Here is a 15,830-nt window from a genome sequence, read left to right as displayed (position 1 = left end):
GGGGAAACAACTGGATACAAGGCTTCGCCAATGTCCACAGCGTTGTTCAGCAGAACCTGACCATTGTCGAAGGTCTTGATGTAGTTCTTGACGGTCTGCAGTTGTTGAGCTGTGGCCGAAGAAGATCCCGGCGATCCCATGCGAGCCAGTTCTTGGAACTCGATCTTGGCATCTCCGAACCATTCGTTGAAGTCCTTGGCTGCCTTGGCAAAGTTGGCATTCGACAACTGAGCACCCCGGATCTTATCGATGTAACCATTCAGAGCTTTAGAAACTGCCTGATAACGCTGCACTAAATGAGTGACAAACTGTCCAATTCTTGCCTCTGGATTCTTTTCAATCAGCTGTTGGGATGTCTGCTCGAGGTTGTTGATAATGGGTTCGTGAGCCAGCACATCCTGTTGGAGTATGGACAACTCCTGCAGCTTCTGTGGCACCTCGGGTAGATTAACTTGGCTGCTGGTCTCCGCCTTGACACGTCCTTCAACGTCACGCAACCAGTTGGAAATCTGCTCGTTCGATTGCTCGTACTGCGACCACAAGTCCACGTTCTCGTCGAGGATTCCCTTGATTTTGTCGAAGCTGTCCTGCAGAGCCTGCATGTCCTTGCGAAGCAACTCAGCATCGTTGGTAAGTTCGGCTAGATTTTGTGGCGATTCCACAGCCTTCAGCATTTCTAGGGACTTAAGGGTCTCGGCATGTCGTGCCTTGCAATCATCAATGCTCTTGCTGACCTCCTGAAGCGAGGACTTCTTCACATCCAGGTTGTATTTGTCACTAGACGACTCCGGCTGACACCAGGCAACCTTTTCGCGTTGGGTGGCAATGATGCGCTTCAGCATGCCCACTTTATCGGCGTGGAACTTCTTAAGGAACTGCAGCAGGGAGCTCTCGATCTTCTTGGCATACAGATCTACGTTCTCATAGCGTTTCTGCACATTGTTCAGTTCTTTGGGTATGATGGACTCACTGAAAGTGGGATACAGATTACGCAGCTCATCGACCTTCTGTTTAATGTTATCGATCTCGTTTCCGCTGTTGTCCAGTTCACCACGCAAGGCTCGGCATTGCAGTAGACGTTCCATGATCTTATTGTTATCACCAGACATGTCATCGCATTTGATCAACTGCTCACGGAGTTTGCTCACCTTTTCGCCAGCTTCCTTGGAGCGTTTGCGCAACTCTTGTTCCTGATCATTAAACGAAGTGGTAACAGCACTTAGGCGATCAGCATTGTTGCTCACTTCAGCGAACTGCTCAGTCAAGAGTTTGTTGAGAGCGGACAGAGCTGGAATCTCTGCACCTTTGTTAATCTTCACCAAGTCATTGGTCTTCTCCACAATCGAATCCTTCAGAGCCTGATAGGAAGGCAACTCCGTGCGATATTTGCTCAGACGCATAGGACCAAACTCGATTTCGATGGAGTTATCAGCAGCATCGCAGAGTCCCTGGTTTGTTTCGGACAACCAGGGAAGCAGATCCTTCTTGGCATCTTCAATCTGCGACCAAATAACCGCTTCGGTTTCGTAGACATGGGCATTCTTGGCTGTCTTGTCGTGCAGATCCTGCCAGGTTTGCTTGGCAGTGGCTACCTCTTGTGGGACTTCCTGTGGAATTGGCTCTCCAATGGCACTGAAAAGTTTTCCCACATTGCTGCCACGTCGCTCCAGTTCATCCAAGCTGAGCTTGGATTTGCGCAACTGTTCCATGGTCTTTCTGGTCTTCTCGGAAGCCTGATGCAGTTCAGTTTCATCGCGTGGCTGTTGGGGAATGGCATTGAACAAGTCTTCTGCCTTCTTCAGCTCCTTGGAGAACTTATCCTTGGAGTCAGCGTATTCCCTCAACGCCTGGCTGATCAAGTTGTATTTCTGAATGCGATCGGCAATTTCGTTCTGAAGGGAATCGTAGTTCTTATCCATGATGAGGAGGCTCTCCTGAATGGCAGGCATGCTGGCAATATCTTCACGCATCAGCAGAGAACCTTCGTCGTGAATGCGATTCTTTAGATCCGCCTGGTACTTCAAGGCATCATTCAGAGCCACCAAATCGGCGATGATCTGATCGATGTTGTTCAACGTGGGATGCTGTTTAAGGATCTCATCCAGCTTGGCGCGATTCTCTTGCAGAGCCTGACCGAAGTTGTGTTCCAGAGCATGGAACTTATCTTTGCGAACGGTCATCTGCTGGATTTGCTGCTGCTGGTTCTGCGATCGCAGCTTCAAGTTCTCCAACTTGTTCTCGACATCGTTAACGATTTGAGTGGCAATCAGTGGTCGACGGGACAAAGCATCTCTCAATTGAATGGCTGGGTTTTCATCGATCTCCTTGGCCTGACCCTTCCAGTAGCCAATGCCCTGACCCAAGTTATCGATCTCATCGATTACCTTAGTCAGTTCCTCGGCAGCGGGTCCTTCTGGTTTGTCTAGCTGGTGTTTAAGATAGTTCAAATGCGACTCCGTATCGTTCTTCCAGCCCAGCAGTTCAGTCCACTTCTCCAGAGCGGCCTTCTTCTGCAGCATGTTGGTCTCCAGGTTCTGATAGTTAACCACCAAAGCGGTGTAGGCATCATTCAGGGCATTCGACTCCTCGGGAGTGGCTCCCAAGGCCAATTGCTTCACTTCATCGTAGATGGCATTGAAGCTTGGCTTCTTGTCGGCATGTTCCTGAAGCAAGGCGTGGATAACATGGAGACTTGTCTCCACACGCTCCGGATTGATCTCCTCCACTTGGGTGACCTGGTTGCGCAGTTGCTCCATCCAGTTCGAGAAGTTAACCAGCTTGGCATTGAAGTCCTGCCGCGAAATGATGGCATCGGAAACCTCGTTGATGTTGCCGCGCGTGGCCTCTGATAGCTTCTGCAGCTTGCCCTTCATCTGGTTGACGCGATCCTTCAGAGCAGCGGCACCTTCTGGTGCCAAGTGCAGGCTAATTTGATCGGCATTCTGACCCAGAGTGACGAGCTTGGCCTGCTGCTGCGAGATCTCGTTGTTGAAGGACTTTAGCTTGACCAGCTCCTTTTCGAGCTTGTCAATGTGCGGGGTGTTCAAGACAGCCGGTCGCTTGGACATCAGCTGCTCGCCCTGGCCAACCCAATCCTCGAGCTTGGCGGCATCGGCGTCGAATGACTTCCAATTGGCCACCAACTTCTCGAGCTTGGCGCTCGCCTGCTTTGCATTCTCATGGACGGCAGTCCAGCGGGAGTGCATGGCATCCAATTCGTCGGGGGCATTGGTCTTACATAACATTTTATGACTGATGTTTGATATGCCATGGAGCTTGTCCAATTGCTCCTGGCACTGTGTCTCGAATTGTTGGGCATTCTGTTGCATGGCAACGGCTTCTTCGAGGGAGATGGGCTTAGAAACTACATTATTTACCTTGACTTCGCTCTGCTCCACGGCTGGCTTGATCTGCTGCAGACCGGCCTGGAACTGCTGCCAGTTGACCAGATCTTCCTGCACGGCCTGTGCCTGGTGGTCCACGTTGCGATTGATGGCGCTGAGCACCTCCTGCAGCTTGGTGATCTCGCCCTTCAGTCGCTTGGCCTCGGCAATGTTGCCCTCCTTGGGAGCCAACTCGGAGGCGTCGGCGGCCAAGAGGTCCAGCTGCTTCATGCGATCCCCGAGGATGCGCTTGAAGGCCTGCACCTTGACCACCCGCTCCTCCGGCGTCAGATCCTCGGACTGGAGGGCTTCGATGTTCTTAGGCGCCACCTTGTTGGCCCACTCCTGCAGTTCGGCGAGGCGGGTCTTGTAGTTGTTCCACTTGGCACTGTAGTCCTCTAGGTAGCCGACGCGATCCTTCACGTGCTCCATGGTGTTGAAGAACATCTTCTCCACCTCGGTCACCTCCTTCTCCAGAATGGGGCGCTTGTCGGCCGCCGCCAGAGGAGCGAGTTCCGATTTGAGGGCATGCAACTTGGGCAGCAGTTGGTGGGAAGCCTGCTGCAGTTGCACATTGAGATCCCTCTTCGACTTCAGATCCTGGCTGACGTTCTTGGGATCGGTTTGCAGGGGCGTCAGGGAACGGAGCTCCGTCTCCGCCGTTTGCAGCATGGAGAAGATGTCGTTCTTCTGGTCCACGAACTCGCTCCAAACAGCCTGGGTGCCCTTCAAGGCCTGCAGTTTGTCCGAGGTTTCGGTGTAGGCCTGATTCCATCCCGTCTCCAGATTCTTGACCTCAGCGTTCACAAAGGCTGGGGCATGGACATCCTTGACAAGATCACGTCCTCTCTGCAGCATGGACATGATGTGCGGACGCTGGTGATCCAGCTGATTGATGGCGTACTGCTGCTCTTCAATCAGGCGATTGACACGTTCCAGGCTGTCGGGAGCTGGGATATTGGCCGTCTGATCCTTGACCTTGCTCAGCAGACACACAACCTCGTGGACTTCGCGTCGGTAGGTGTAGCACTTGGAGAACACCTCCGTCTTGACCATCGTAATCTCAATTGTGGGTATCAGGTTCTTGTAGCGAGCAATCAGGTCCTCCAGCTTCTTCTGTTCCAGATTCGCCTCATCTTCGGTGGCGTAACTGAGCAGAGAGTCCAAGGTCTTGACCAGCCACTTCATATCCTCGCGTTTGTTGTCAGCATCTTGGCAGATTTTCTATTGTAAAAAATAATAATGAATTAGTTTTGGGTTACAAGGAACTGTGCTGCCAGTAAACTTATTTCACACAGAAGTAATATCTGTCTTAAGGAAGTTTACAACACAGTGAAGAGTGATTATAGATTCTATATAATATCAGATTAGTTACCACTAGCTCCCTCAGCTTTTTGCATGCATGATGGGTAATGAGAAGATTATTTAGGGATGAATGAAATGGAAAGCTTAATTAAATATAATTTATGCAGCTCACCTGGAAGACAACTTTCTCCTTTTCGAATTCCTCCATGGTGTTCACTTCATTGACAATGTTCTTCAGACTCTGATCCACGCCGTTCATCCAGTTGACCATGTCGTTGAATTTCAGGTGATAACCCTGCCATTGGGCCGGGATTTGCTGGAGGGTCTGGCGCATGTCGCCCAGTTTGTTGGACAACAGTTGCCACTGGGATTTGGCATTGTCGTAGGCCTGATCAAGACTGATGTCACCGGGTTGCTGCTGCCTGTGGGCCTGAGCCAAGCGTTGCATGTTCTGAAGGCAACGCTCCAGGCGAGGAACGGCGTCCTGTTGCAAGAGGAACTGCTGGTTGCGCTGCAGAATGGAGTCCACGTCCTCGTTGCGATTGAGAGCCTGCTGCTCCAGCTGCAACTCCTTCTCGACATCTTTCAGGGACTGATAGAAGGCATTCTCGTCCAGTCGGAACTCCAGTTTCAGCAGGTGCAACGGAGCCTGAGACAAGACATTCTTCCAGCGGGATTGCAACTGCTCCACGCTGTGGACCACCGCAGGTTGCTCCTGGGCGGGCAGAGTGGTCAGGAGTTGCTGAGCCGACTGCACCAGATCGTTCATCCAGCGATCGTTGACCTGCTCGAAGAAGTACTTCTGCGTCTCAGTGGTGGTCTTCGACTCGATGTGCTTCTCCACCAGCATGGACTCCGCCTGGGTGAGCCATTCGCTGACCACTCGTTCGTTGTCCTTGAAGTTGCTCCATCCGCCGGCGGCGGAGTCCAAGCGCTGCTCCCACTGCTGGGCATTCTGGATCACATAGTTGAAGCGATCGTTCAGCTGCTGCATTTGCTGCGATGCCGGAGCGGTGTCGATCTTGTCATCAGCGGACACCGCCTTTAGAAGGTTCTGGAACACCTTGTTCTTGCTCTCCAGCATCGATCGATAGTAGACGGTGCGCGAGAAGTAGGTCTTGTGCTTCTGCAGTTGCTCGTTGATGGAGTCACGGCCGCCGGAGAGATTGTGGGTTCCCAGAAGCTGTTCGGCCTCGCTCAACCACTGATGGATCTCCTTTTGGCCAGCCTCCAGGGATTCCTGCTGGATCTGCAGTTGGTGGAACAGATGCAGCTTGGCAGGCAACTGGGCGCGAATGCGCACCAGTGATTCCTTCTCCTGCTTCAGGAGCTTCATCATCTTGTCCACTTCGTCACGCGAAAGATCCTGAATCAAGGATTGGAAATTCCTGCTGATTGTCTTGAACAACTCCTCATTGTCATCGATTTCACTGGCCAGTTTCTGCAACTGCTGGCCGTACTGCTTGATTTGCTCACTGTTGCCGAGGACTTGCCTCTGATCCAGAACGCTTTCAGCTCCGCGCAACCATCTGGAGAGCTGTTCAATGCCCGATTTGTACTCCTGGCGGGAACGGATGATGTCTCCAGCATGCATGTACTGCTTGGTGTTGGCAAACAGTCGCTCAAATCGCTCAGAGAGAGCTCCATGCCGCTGACGCAGCTGCTGGGCAATGGGCTCCTCGCAGGAGGCAATCAAATAATTTGCAGAATTGGCGAGGGCATCGAACTTGTCCTTCCACACCGGGATGTCCTGGAAGAAGTCCAGACGCTCGTCCTCGCTCTGGTTGATCTTCTGCTCGGCCAGCAGAAGCCACTCCTCGCAGGTGGGCGCCAATTGGTTCCAGCTACGCCAGCAGTTGACCACTTCCTCCAGGGAGTTCTGGCAGCACTTCAGCTCCATGGAAACGCGCTTCCAGCGCTCCTCGGTTTCGTACATAAAGCGATCGATCTCGTTGATCTCCTTGCGCGGAACATTTCCCTCGCGTTTGTACTCATCGACCACCTGTTGCATATCGACGAAGGCCTTCTGGAACTCCTGGAAGATCTTGTTGCGCGACACAAAGTTCTTGTACTGCTCCAGCTGCTGGGCCACCTTCTCCTCCTGCCCGTACTTGCCGGTCCAGCCGCGCATCTTGTTCTCCACAAGGTTCAGGAAGGCAATCAGACAGCACTTGTGCTCCAGGAACTTCAATCGAATCCTGCGCTCCGCTGCCTTGGGTCCAACCTCCTGAAGACGGCGCTCCATGTTGCGCAACTGCTCCAGGGGAATCTGCTGCGCCAACGGGGATCGCTTGGCATTATCGAACATGGCCAGAATGCGTGGCAGATCGGCGAAGAAGAGCTTGTGCTCCTCCAGCTTCCTGCTGATCACGGCGGCCGTCTCCTCATTCATTGCATTCGGTATATCATTGTCCATTAATAGTTTCTCCGCTTCGGCTAACCATTTGCCAACGGTGCCGAAGTCGCCGGGCAGCTCAGAGTCCAGCAGCCAGAGCCAGTACATCATCTGGTACTGGAGGCGCTGCCACAGCTCGTTGATCTCCTCCCAGGATTGGCGGGAGACCTGCAGGAAACCGCTCTGGCTCTCCACCAGCTGTTTCAAGCGGTTATACGCGGCCAAATGGGCATCGACTTCAGAACGTGCTAATAAATATTCACTGAAATCGCGTGGGAACGAGCTCATCATGACCATGGGCTCGTACTCGGTGGTCTTCTCCACCAGGAAGCGACGCAGTTCGTCGGCTTCCTGCTGCGCATGCGATTGATCGCGGGAAGCACCCTAAAAAAATGATTAATAAAGGTAATAGGTAAATAACATTTATTAATATTTTAGAACGTTCATAAGGGATTTCTTAGCTGTCTTGACTCACCTTTGGTTCGGGATACTTGTGCAAAAATTGCGCCACATATGTCATGATACTCTTCTCGTCCGGCTTGGGTACGTCCACATCCTCAGCGTCCAGGAGCTTGGCAATGCCCAACTTGCTTTCGGCCACATCGAAAGCAGTCTCCAGACGCTGACGGTTGCTGGTCTTCTTCAGCTCAGCCAAGTTGACCAGGTTCGCCTTGATGGCATCGATGAGAGCGAGGAAGGCGACGCCATCTCTCCAGCTGGCGCCGAAATCCTTCACCTCCACACCACTGTCTCTGTTGTTATACAATAAATAAATAAATTAGAAATCATAACTATATATAGTCTTACTTTAGATATACTCACTTTGGCAAGGCATTGGTCACCCAGTTGAGCAGGGTCTTCCTGGCACCCTGCTTCCACTTCTCAGCCTTAAGGTCGCCGTGCTTCTGGTTGCCAACACTATCGAGGGAACTAACCGAACCGCCAATACCATGACCCAAATACTCTAGGTTGCGGCTGTTCTCCTCGATCTATGAATAAATAAATGAATTAGCAAATATCCAATCATAATCCCGCATGCAATCGAATGTAATGGGTTAACTTAAGATATGGAAGTGCCTTAAAGGGTTTGGCTACCAACTAAAAACGATTTTCTACCCAAAAATAATATGAGGTACACACGACACAACAATTATTACTTTCGACTTGGACCCACCTGTGGCGCATAATTTATAACTACTACTATGTTTTTCCGCCTCTTTTTACGAAGCTTGTGTACGTTAAAGTTTATGATATATAGAAAAAGAAGGTTCATTGGGTTAATTACGATCAAAGTTTTTAGCATTTGTGGGGTTTGGACTTCGAGTGTACATCTCTACTGGTGGTAGCCTCGTGAGAAGGTGTACAACTAGCAACCAATTTTCGGCAGTGCGCTCAATTTGTGAAACTGGTGCACTCTGTGTTTATCATATAAGTTTAAATGTATGTTTAGGCTTACCTGGAAGTACAAGATGATCGTCCATATCAAGCCCAACACAACTGGTGGTCTCCCATCCACCAGATCTGCGGGATTAATATTGACCAACTTGATCCGTTTGCTGGCCAGAAACTGCAGGGCCGTGTTGGCATTGCTCAGGAAATGTGGACGTCGCAGGACGCGGCCCTTCTCCACGGGCAAACGTTCGCCGGACAGAACTTCGAGTAATGCAATTAGTTTCGTACCATCGCGTAAGTCATTGATTAAATCATCGATGCGAAGCGGTGGAACACGCTGTAACGGATAAGCAAATTAATTAATTAATGTTGTTTATAAGGGGGAGTGAGGAAAACCATGAAATTGGACATGTTATGGGTACTGGGTCACCATATGACCATATCACAATCCATCGGAAAGTGAAAAAAATCGAATATAAACAGGGGTAAAAAAAATGGATCATTTAAAAATGAAAAATTTAAAATGCATTTTCTTTAAGACTGTGATTACAAACATTTAGAGGTATGCCACTTTGGAATCTGACAAAAATTGGCAAAGTTATAAGCTGTGTACCTCGAGAATTAGGTCTCCTATTGGCAAAACATTAAAAAAAATTTACATTCTGTTACTCCACCCCGGGAGCTTAGAGCCTCTACAATTTCTTGTAGAGGATTCGTTATCAATGATTTTCGATCGTACCGGTGATAAGCCAGTAGCGACTTATCCTAGCGGTGGGGATGCCACCTGGCGCCATCTAGGAGTGACGAAAGTTTTATTGTTGGGTCCATAGTAACGTGGACGAGGGGGTGTGCGGGTCCGGGGAGCCGAAATTTGTTACTAATGTTAAGTGAGCGATAGAGCATAGAAGTGGTGGAGATTTGGAAAAGAGACCGTTTCTTTTTCTCGGGGAGCCTGGGGCTCGACTTGAACCCGGGCCTTCCGAACCGGAGGCCAGCGCTCTACCTGCTGGGCCACCGTCCCCCACGCAAAACATTAGAAAACTTGGAAAAATCCGACATGAACAGGGGTCGAAATTTCGACCACCTGGAAACGCAAAATTTTGCGTACTGGTATTAGCAGTTTAGGGAAATATTTTCCAATGCATCGAAAAATTATAAGACAAGAGCCGGGGTCAAAAAAACTTTAAATTACCTAAATGTATTAAAAGTACACAGTTAAACTCTAATCAAACTTTCCTCGCCATATAAATTTTTTTTTAATTAATTTTAACGACCTTTTTCTAAAAGAGGGCAAAGTTCCCAACAATTGGCTTCAAGTGGCTTATGGCTTTTCCCTTAATAGCACATTTATGACTATATTATGTGCAGTACGCGACTATGAAAGCGTTAAGCATTCACAGCTAAATAAATAAACAAAATTAATGGGGTGCAACGATGGATTAAATGGATTAACCACGGTCAATTTCGGATACTCATTAACGCTTTGCATAAGTTTGTTTTCGGTTTATCAATGCAATGCAGCTCACGGAATCATTCAAAATTAAGGCGCATTAAATCAATTAAAATAGTTTAAATTGATGTTGGCCAAAGCGATAAATTCGCGGCGATACTTCAGTGCGAGCCAAGACAAATTGGCAAGTGGCACGAGCAGGCATTTAACTTGAATCCACCGCAAAAGATTACAATTTTTAAGGTAATGCCATTAAGGCAGCGGCAAACGGAAGTGCCACCACAAACCCACAAACAAACAAACTAACAAACAAACAAACAAATGAAGAAAAAGCGAACGACAAAGCGGGGAAAATTCATTGTAATTGAGTGTAGCATTTAATTGAGCTTTCTTGTGGGTAAATAGTTTCTGCAAAACTTTGTTCAACTGTTGCCAACATGCAAAAGACAATGACAATGGCTGGCGAAAACTTTTACCAGCAAAAACTTGTCATTTTTGTGTGAATTCTCCTTCAGAACTGACATAGCGAAATCAATTTCAATGCTTCCGTTTCCTGTTCTCCTGGGTACGCCCTTTTTTTCCCATTTATTTCCGGAATTTATGGTGTCATAGTGTTTTATGAAAAAGTTCTTGTGTCTTTCCGCTGTTTATTTCGGGGCCGACATATGTCATTACAGCCGTTGCCTGGGCGTCTCTGGGGCACTTAATACCCCCCAAACATGACATCGAAAAAATGGGTCTTACTGGCTAATCGCAAACTGGTTACCTTGCCTTGATCAGACCGCTGAGTATTATAATTATCTTGAGTTAGGTTGATAAGTGGGTGGGTGAGTCCGGTGTTTAAGTGCCTAATGATGTTATTTCAAGTCTTACGGCTGGCGGAGCTTTAAATATTTAACTGGTTGAAGTTTTAATGCTTCAAAGAGATATTTTTTATAAAATGCTATGAAATAGTTTTGCATCCGTTTGGGATTTAAATAAAAAGCTTAGGTTTATGAGGCCTACAAACTCAGTCAGTTATAATTATAATCCGTCACCCAAAGTGATTCACTGTCTAGAGGATTGTAAATCTTTTCTTATCGTTTCACTTGTCGCCTGACCAACACAATTAGATGAGCACCTGACAAATGTGCTTACCCCCAGCATTCGTAACCCACTTTCGCGCGATGAAATCCTTTCTAATTTAATCACCTCTAATAGCCAGATCCTTTCACTTTGGTTTCTTTTCGGTGCCGGCGACATGGATTCCCATGCGGGAGTTTCAACAGAGGGCACGACTCGTGCCGGGGCGTTGCCATCAATTATGTCATAAAGAAACGAAAGCGAACGGGTGTGGAGAACTGGGTATCTGGGGGTCTGGGGCCAGTTACTCGCCACTCAAAAAACTGAACATCCAACCATCTAGCAGTGACAATGCGACCCACAACGCTGCTGGTTCAAGCGTACAAATTAATTCATAAATTTTAATCAAATTCTATGAAAAGCGAGCGTCCAGAGCGGGTTTTTGGGTCGTCAACGAAACCGAAAAACCAACCTTGTTCACCTTGAAATGAGCTTGAAATGAAACGTATACCGATTCAACATTTTTGGGCTGCCCCATCAAAATCAAACGTTTTTACATGCGAGTGTGTATCTGTTGGATACGACGTATCTGTTGGAATGGAATGGAAGATGCTTGCTAATTGCCAGCTCTAACGAAGCTCCAATAGGTAACAGCAAAAATTAAATAAATCACTTTTTATTAGCAATAGCAAGAGTGAGATTTTTTGCCATTTACTTTATTGCTCCGACGTGAAACGTGTCAACTCAATGGTTGTGCAATTACAAAGGCAGCGACAGCAATTTGCCATGTCATTATGCACATTAAGTGACTCATTTGCATATTGCATAACCCAATGATGTAGATGTTGCATCTCCGACTCCTTGGGCGACTGAAATATATATGACTTCAATCAGGGAAGCCGAGCCCACGCATTCTGCAAATCAATTCGGAGAGCCTTGCATGTCTGCTGCTCCTTTTTTGTATGCCATTCAGTCGCCGCAGCCTTATCGAGTCTCCAAGTCGAGGAACTGGTTTCCAGTGCCTGCCCAGATTGGATTGTATTCGAATAATTGCCGGCCGGCCGGCAACACTTTTTCACAAATGCATTTTATATATAGCAAGAGAGCAAATAACACTGGTATTGCTAAGTACAATTGTATAAAATTCAGAAAGTAAGTTACTTTGATTGCTAAAAAATATTTGTGCAATTTATTGTAAACCACCTAAATGGGAATTCTTCTAAAACTTAAAGTTCAGCATACATTTTTTTCCCCCACTTCGAATAACTACTAATTTTTTGACCACTGTTGTGTGGGCAGGGAAAAATTACCGGCTCATGTCTGCAGATTGCCGTTGGTATTAAAAGATAACACATTTGAGACACCAAACGAAACATGGCTCACTACTCAATCTGTTACTTACTCCAACTGGGGAGAGTCTGAAAAGCCTGAAAAGTCTGAAAAGACTGAAAACTGCATTAAATCACCTCCGTTCGGGCAAGAAAGTAAGTCAGTAGGCGTCGCGTGGGTTTCTTGCGGGTTAATGGCAATGCGATTGATGTTGCCAACCGATCCCCGGCTGAAACGGAACTATCTGAAAGATACGTTGGCCATTAATGCAACTCTCTTGTTTGTTGTTTGCTTTCAGGCAACTTCGGTTAGACAGCCAGCAGTCAACTTCTGGCTCTCTTTGGATTTCTTCCAACCATTTTCCTATCCATCTTATTTGCATTGTAAAAAGGCTAAAGTGGAGAAAGATGGAGAGCACCCAGACAAATGTGCTGAGGAATTTCTTGCATCGGTAGGAGCTGGGTGCGTGTACTTACAAGATATTCTTGGAAGCTATCCAGCAAGGCAGAGTGACTTGAATATGCTCAGACATGATAAATGTTTGAACAGAACCCGAAGGTACATATTAGCACACACATATGCTAATGGTGGCAGCTTTACAGATTTTCGCAAGTCTGCAAGAACTCATAAAAGATCAAATAGCCAGAAGGCAGAATAAATTTGGGAAAGAATTTCTTTGAAATTGCTTCTAGGAAAAATCGTCATTGTAATAGAAAATATAACATTTCTTTTATTTATATACATGTCGTGTAAAAATTGTTCATATCAGGAAATCTAATACAAAACAAATTAGTAACCTTGAAAGTATCTTTTTCAATGAATAGCTTTCAAATGCTTTTCACCCATTTACCTTTAAATTTCATGCATTTTATAGCTTGTATAACACACAATCAGCGATCAGATTTAGTTCGCTCGTTATTCCATCATAATTACTCGACAAATAAATGCTTATCACGCCTAATTTCCCATTTTGTATTCAGAGAGTCGGACGTGTCACGCCCCTTAACCCATTTTTCGGCGGGTTAGTTATGTTTGGCTTTTTGGCAGACACAAAAACCTCTCACGCTTGGTTTATCAAATGCAAATCTATATGCAAATTCCAATGCCACTTGGCGTAGACAAAATTCATTGGCACTCTCAAGACGAAAAGACAAATCGATTGAGACCTCTTGTGGAAAGACAAGATAGACTGACTACTCACCTTCAAAAGGTATGAATTAATCCAATTAGTGAATGTCTTCTTCTGCACACGTTCTTGCTCCTCTGAAAATGTAAAAAAAAAGAAGAAAAGGTAGGAATCAGTAAATGGGGAATACATTTCGTACATTGGCAATTAATTGTTGGACAAGTGTCGGCAGCCGAGACGACAAATACAAAAAAGGCGAAACGGAGACATGACGATACTACTAAAGATACCGAACCCAACCGATAAGATCCATTTCTTGGTATACACAAGATATATACCAGTTTTTGGTTTTCATTTCGGTTTTGCCAGCTCCTACAACTGGTGTTTGTTTTAATTGAATTATCAGTTAAGTTGGTGTATAAAACCGAATTAACACGATGAGATCATTTTCGCTTTTGCGATATTATCGCGAAAAGTTTATGGGACAATTTCCTCAACAAATATTTTTAAAAATGTGGTAGGTATCTTAAACTTTTATGACAAACATTTTTAATTTGCAACTGTTTGTTCTTTTACCATTATTATTTATAATTTTTGCATTCTAAGAATTTCTCTGATGAATCATTTAAACAACCATGTTTAATTCCAAAACCAGACCCATAAACAATCTCTGCAAAATATTTCCAATTTCGTTGACCCTTTGCATGCGTCAAAAGGTAGACCGCGAATTGTAAACACAAATTCGCAGATAGGCCAAACCAAATATTTACTCATTTCTCTCGTTTTTTGTGCGCCTTAATTACCTCAATTTAATTCTTTAGCCGACAAATTGAAATAATAAACAAAGCGTTAAAAACATCAATTTGTAAACAATTATCAAAATACACACAGAAGAGCGAAAAGAATCGCATAAGGCAGAGTCATTATGGAAAAGTGCAACCGAAATGTAAATGAAAATGGCAGCTAGCAGCTGTCTGGCGAAAATCCCATGAAAACCCCTCAGACAAAATCCAGCCCATTGGGAACAGAGCTCCAAGACTTGGCCCAGTGCGTGGTCTATTCGATTCGATTTTGCTGGCAGTTGGCCAAACGCATGCCAACAGTATGGAGCGAAAATAGATTTCCCGTAATAAATAAGAAATACTATTCTTTTGAAAATGGAAAATTTCTACAGTTAGACACGAAGAATGCTTGGAATAAGAATTATTACATAAAATATAATCGACACAGCCATGAAAGCGTCAAACGCACAGCCAATTATCAAGACAACTTCACAAAGTAAAAAAACACACACAAATTGTTGTAATTAATTTCAGATGATCCCCTCAAATTGTTTCTTGTGTTTTCAATTTCTCTCGAATTGAAATTTCATTCACTTATTGCTGGCTGAGTGACGCAATTTTTGAAATGTTGACAAAAGATTATTTAAATAGAAATTAGTTCAAGGTTGCGCAATTTGCAAAGCAACTGAAAGTCGTGTATATATATTAATCTTCTCAAATGAAATAATTTATTTTGCCAACATTCGGCAAGTGCAAAATCCAACGATTTATGCAACTAGGTGAACTTGAGCCAAGGCAAAATTTCAAATCAAACCAAATGGGCTTTTTAATGGTTTCCCACACACTTTAAAATGCTGTAATGGCTTCTAAGGAAAGATGTAGCAGGCCACATAAATTATTACAAATGTGGCATTTAAATCTTTCACAGCCAAAGAAATTTCCCAAAACATGTGATTACAATAAACATATTACCTAATATATATTTGTATTAAATACGGTTTATATAAACCTGTTATGGCTAACTGCTAACTGATTTCTTTAGAAGCTTCAAAATCGCTTTTACTGGTTTGCAATATATATATCTCTTGTTTTTATTCCAAAACAATTAAGTTGTTTTGGTCAAAAGCGTTAGACGCCTCTTCAAAAAACTCGTTTGTGGTGTACCCGATATTTTTGGCATCGAATGTTAAATGTTTTCCGTATATATTATCTTAACTACCGCATTTGGCACAGTGAATAAATTTTCTTTAGAAAACTAGTTGGCTGGGTTCGTACGTATTTTGGGTCTTGGCCTGACCAAAAATAAATGTTTATGTACATTTGTGTGTCTGACACTTGTTGATTAGTTATTTTGTTTCTATATTTTTTTTAATCAGCGAAAACATTTGCCAATTATTGAAAAGATACGTAAATGCACTTGAAGTTCAGGTATTTGATAAGAACTTATATAACGATGCGAGGAATGCGGGTCATGATAATAAAACATTGTGTAGAAAGATTGCGCGTTCGACAAACAAAAATCGTTTTAAGCAAATACACTTAACAAGATTTTCCGTTTATATAATTTGTATAATTATTTTACTCAAAAAAAGCTTAAAACCATTTC

The 15,830-nt window shown here is 45.3% G+C and overlaps 1 protein-coding gene across 1 annotated transcript in view; it reads right to left on the bottom strand.

Moving 5' to 3' along the window:
• The window catches only part of LOC108089775 (nesprin-1), a 95,045-nt gene that overhangs the window by 72,166 nt on the left and 7,049 nt on the right, over window positions 1–15,830 (bottom strand). The window contains 6 exon segments of the mRNA XM_017188168.2: window positions 2–4,607; window positions 4,861–7,467; window positions 7,559–7,835; window positions 7,906–8,072; window positions 8,540–8,812; window positions 13,518–13,579. Coding sequence (XP_017043657.2) covers window positions 2–4,607; window positions 4,861–7,467; window positions 7,559–7,835; window positions 7,906–8,072; window positions 8,540–8,812; window positions 13,518–13,579 — 7,992 coding nt within the window.

This window comes from Drosophila ficusphila, unplaced genomic scaffold (assembly GCF_018152265.1).
Source record: "Drosophila ficusphila isolate 14025-0441.05 unplaced genomic scaffold, ASM1815226v1 contig_412, whole genome shotgun sequence".
In the NCBI taxonomy this organism is placed as follows: domain Eukaryota; kingdom Metazoa; phylum Arthropoda; class Insecta; order Diptera; family Drosophilidae; genus Drosophila; species Drosophila ficusphila.
This window is presented reverse-complemented; position numbering and strand designations above follow the sequence as displayed.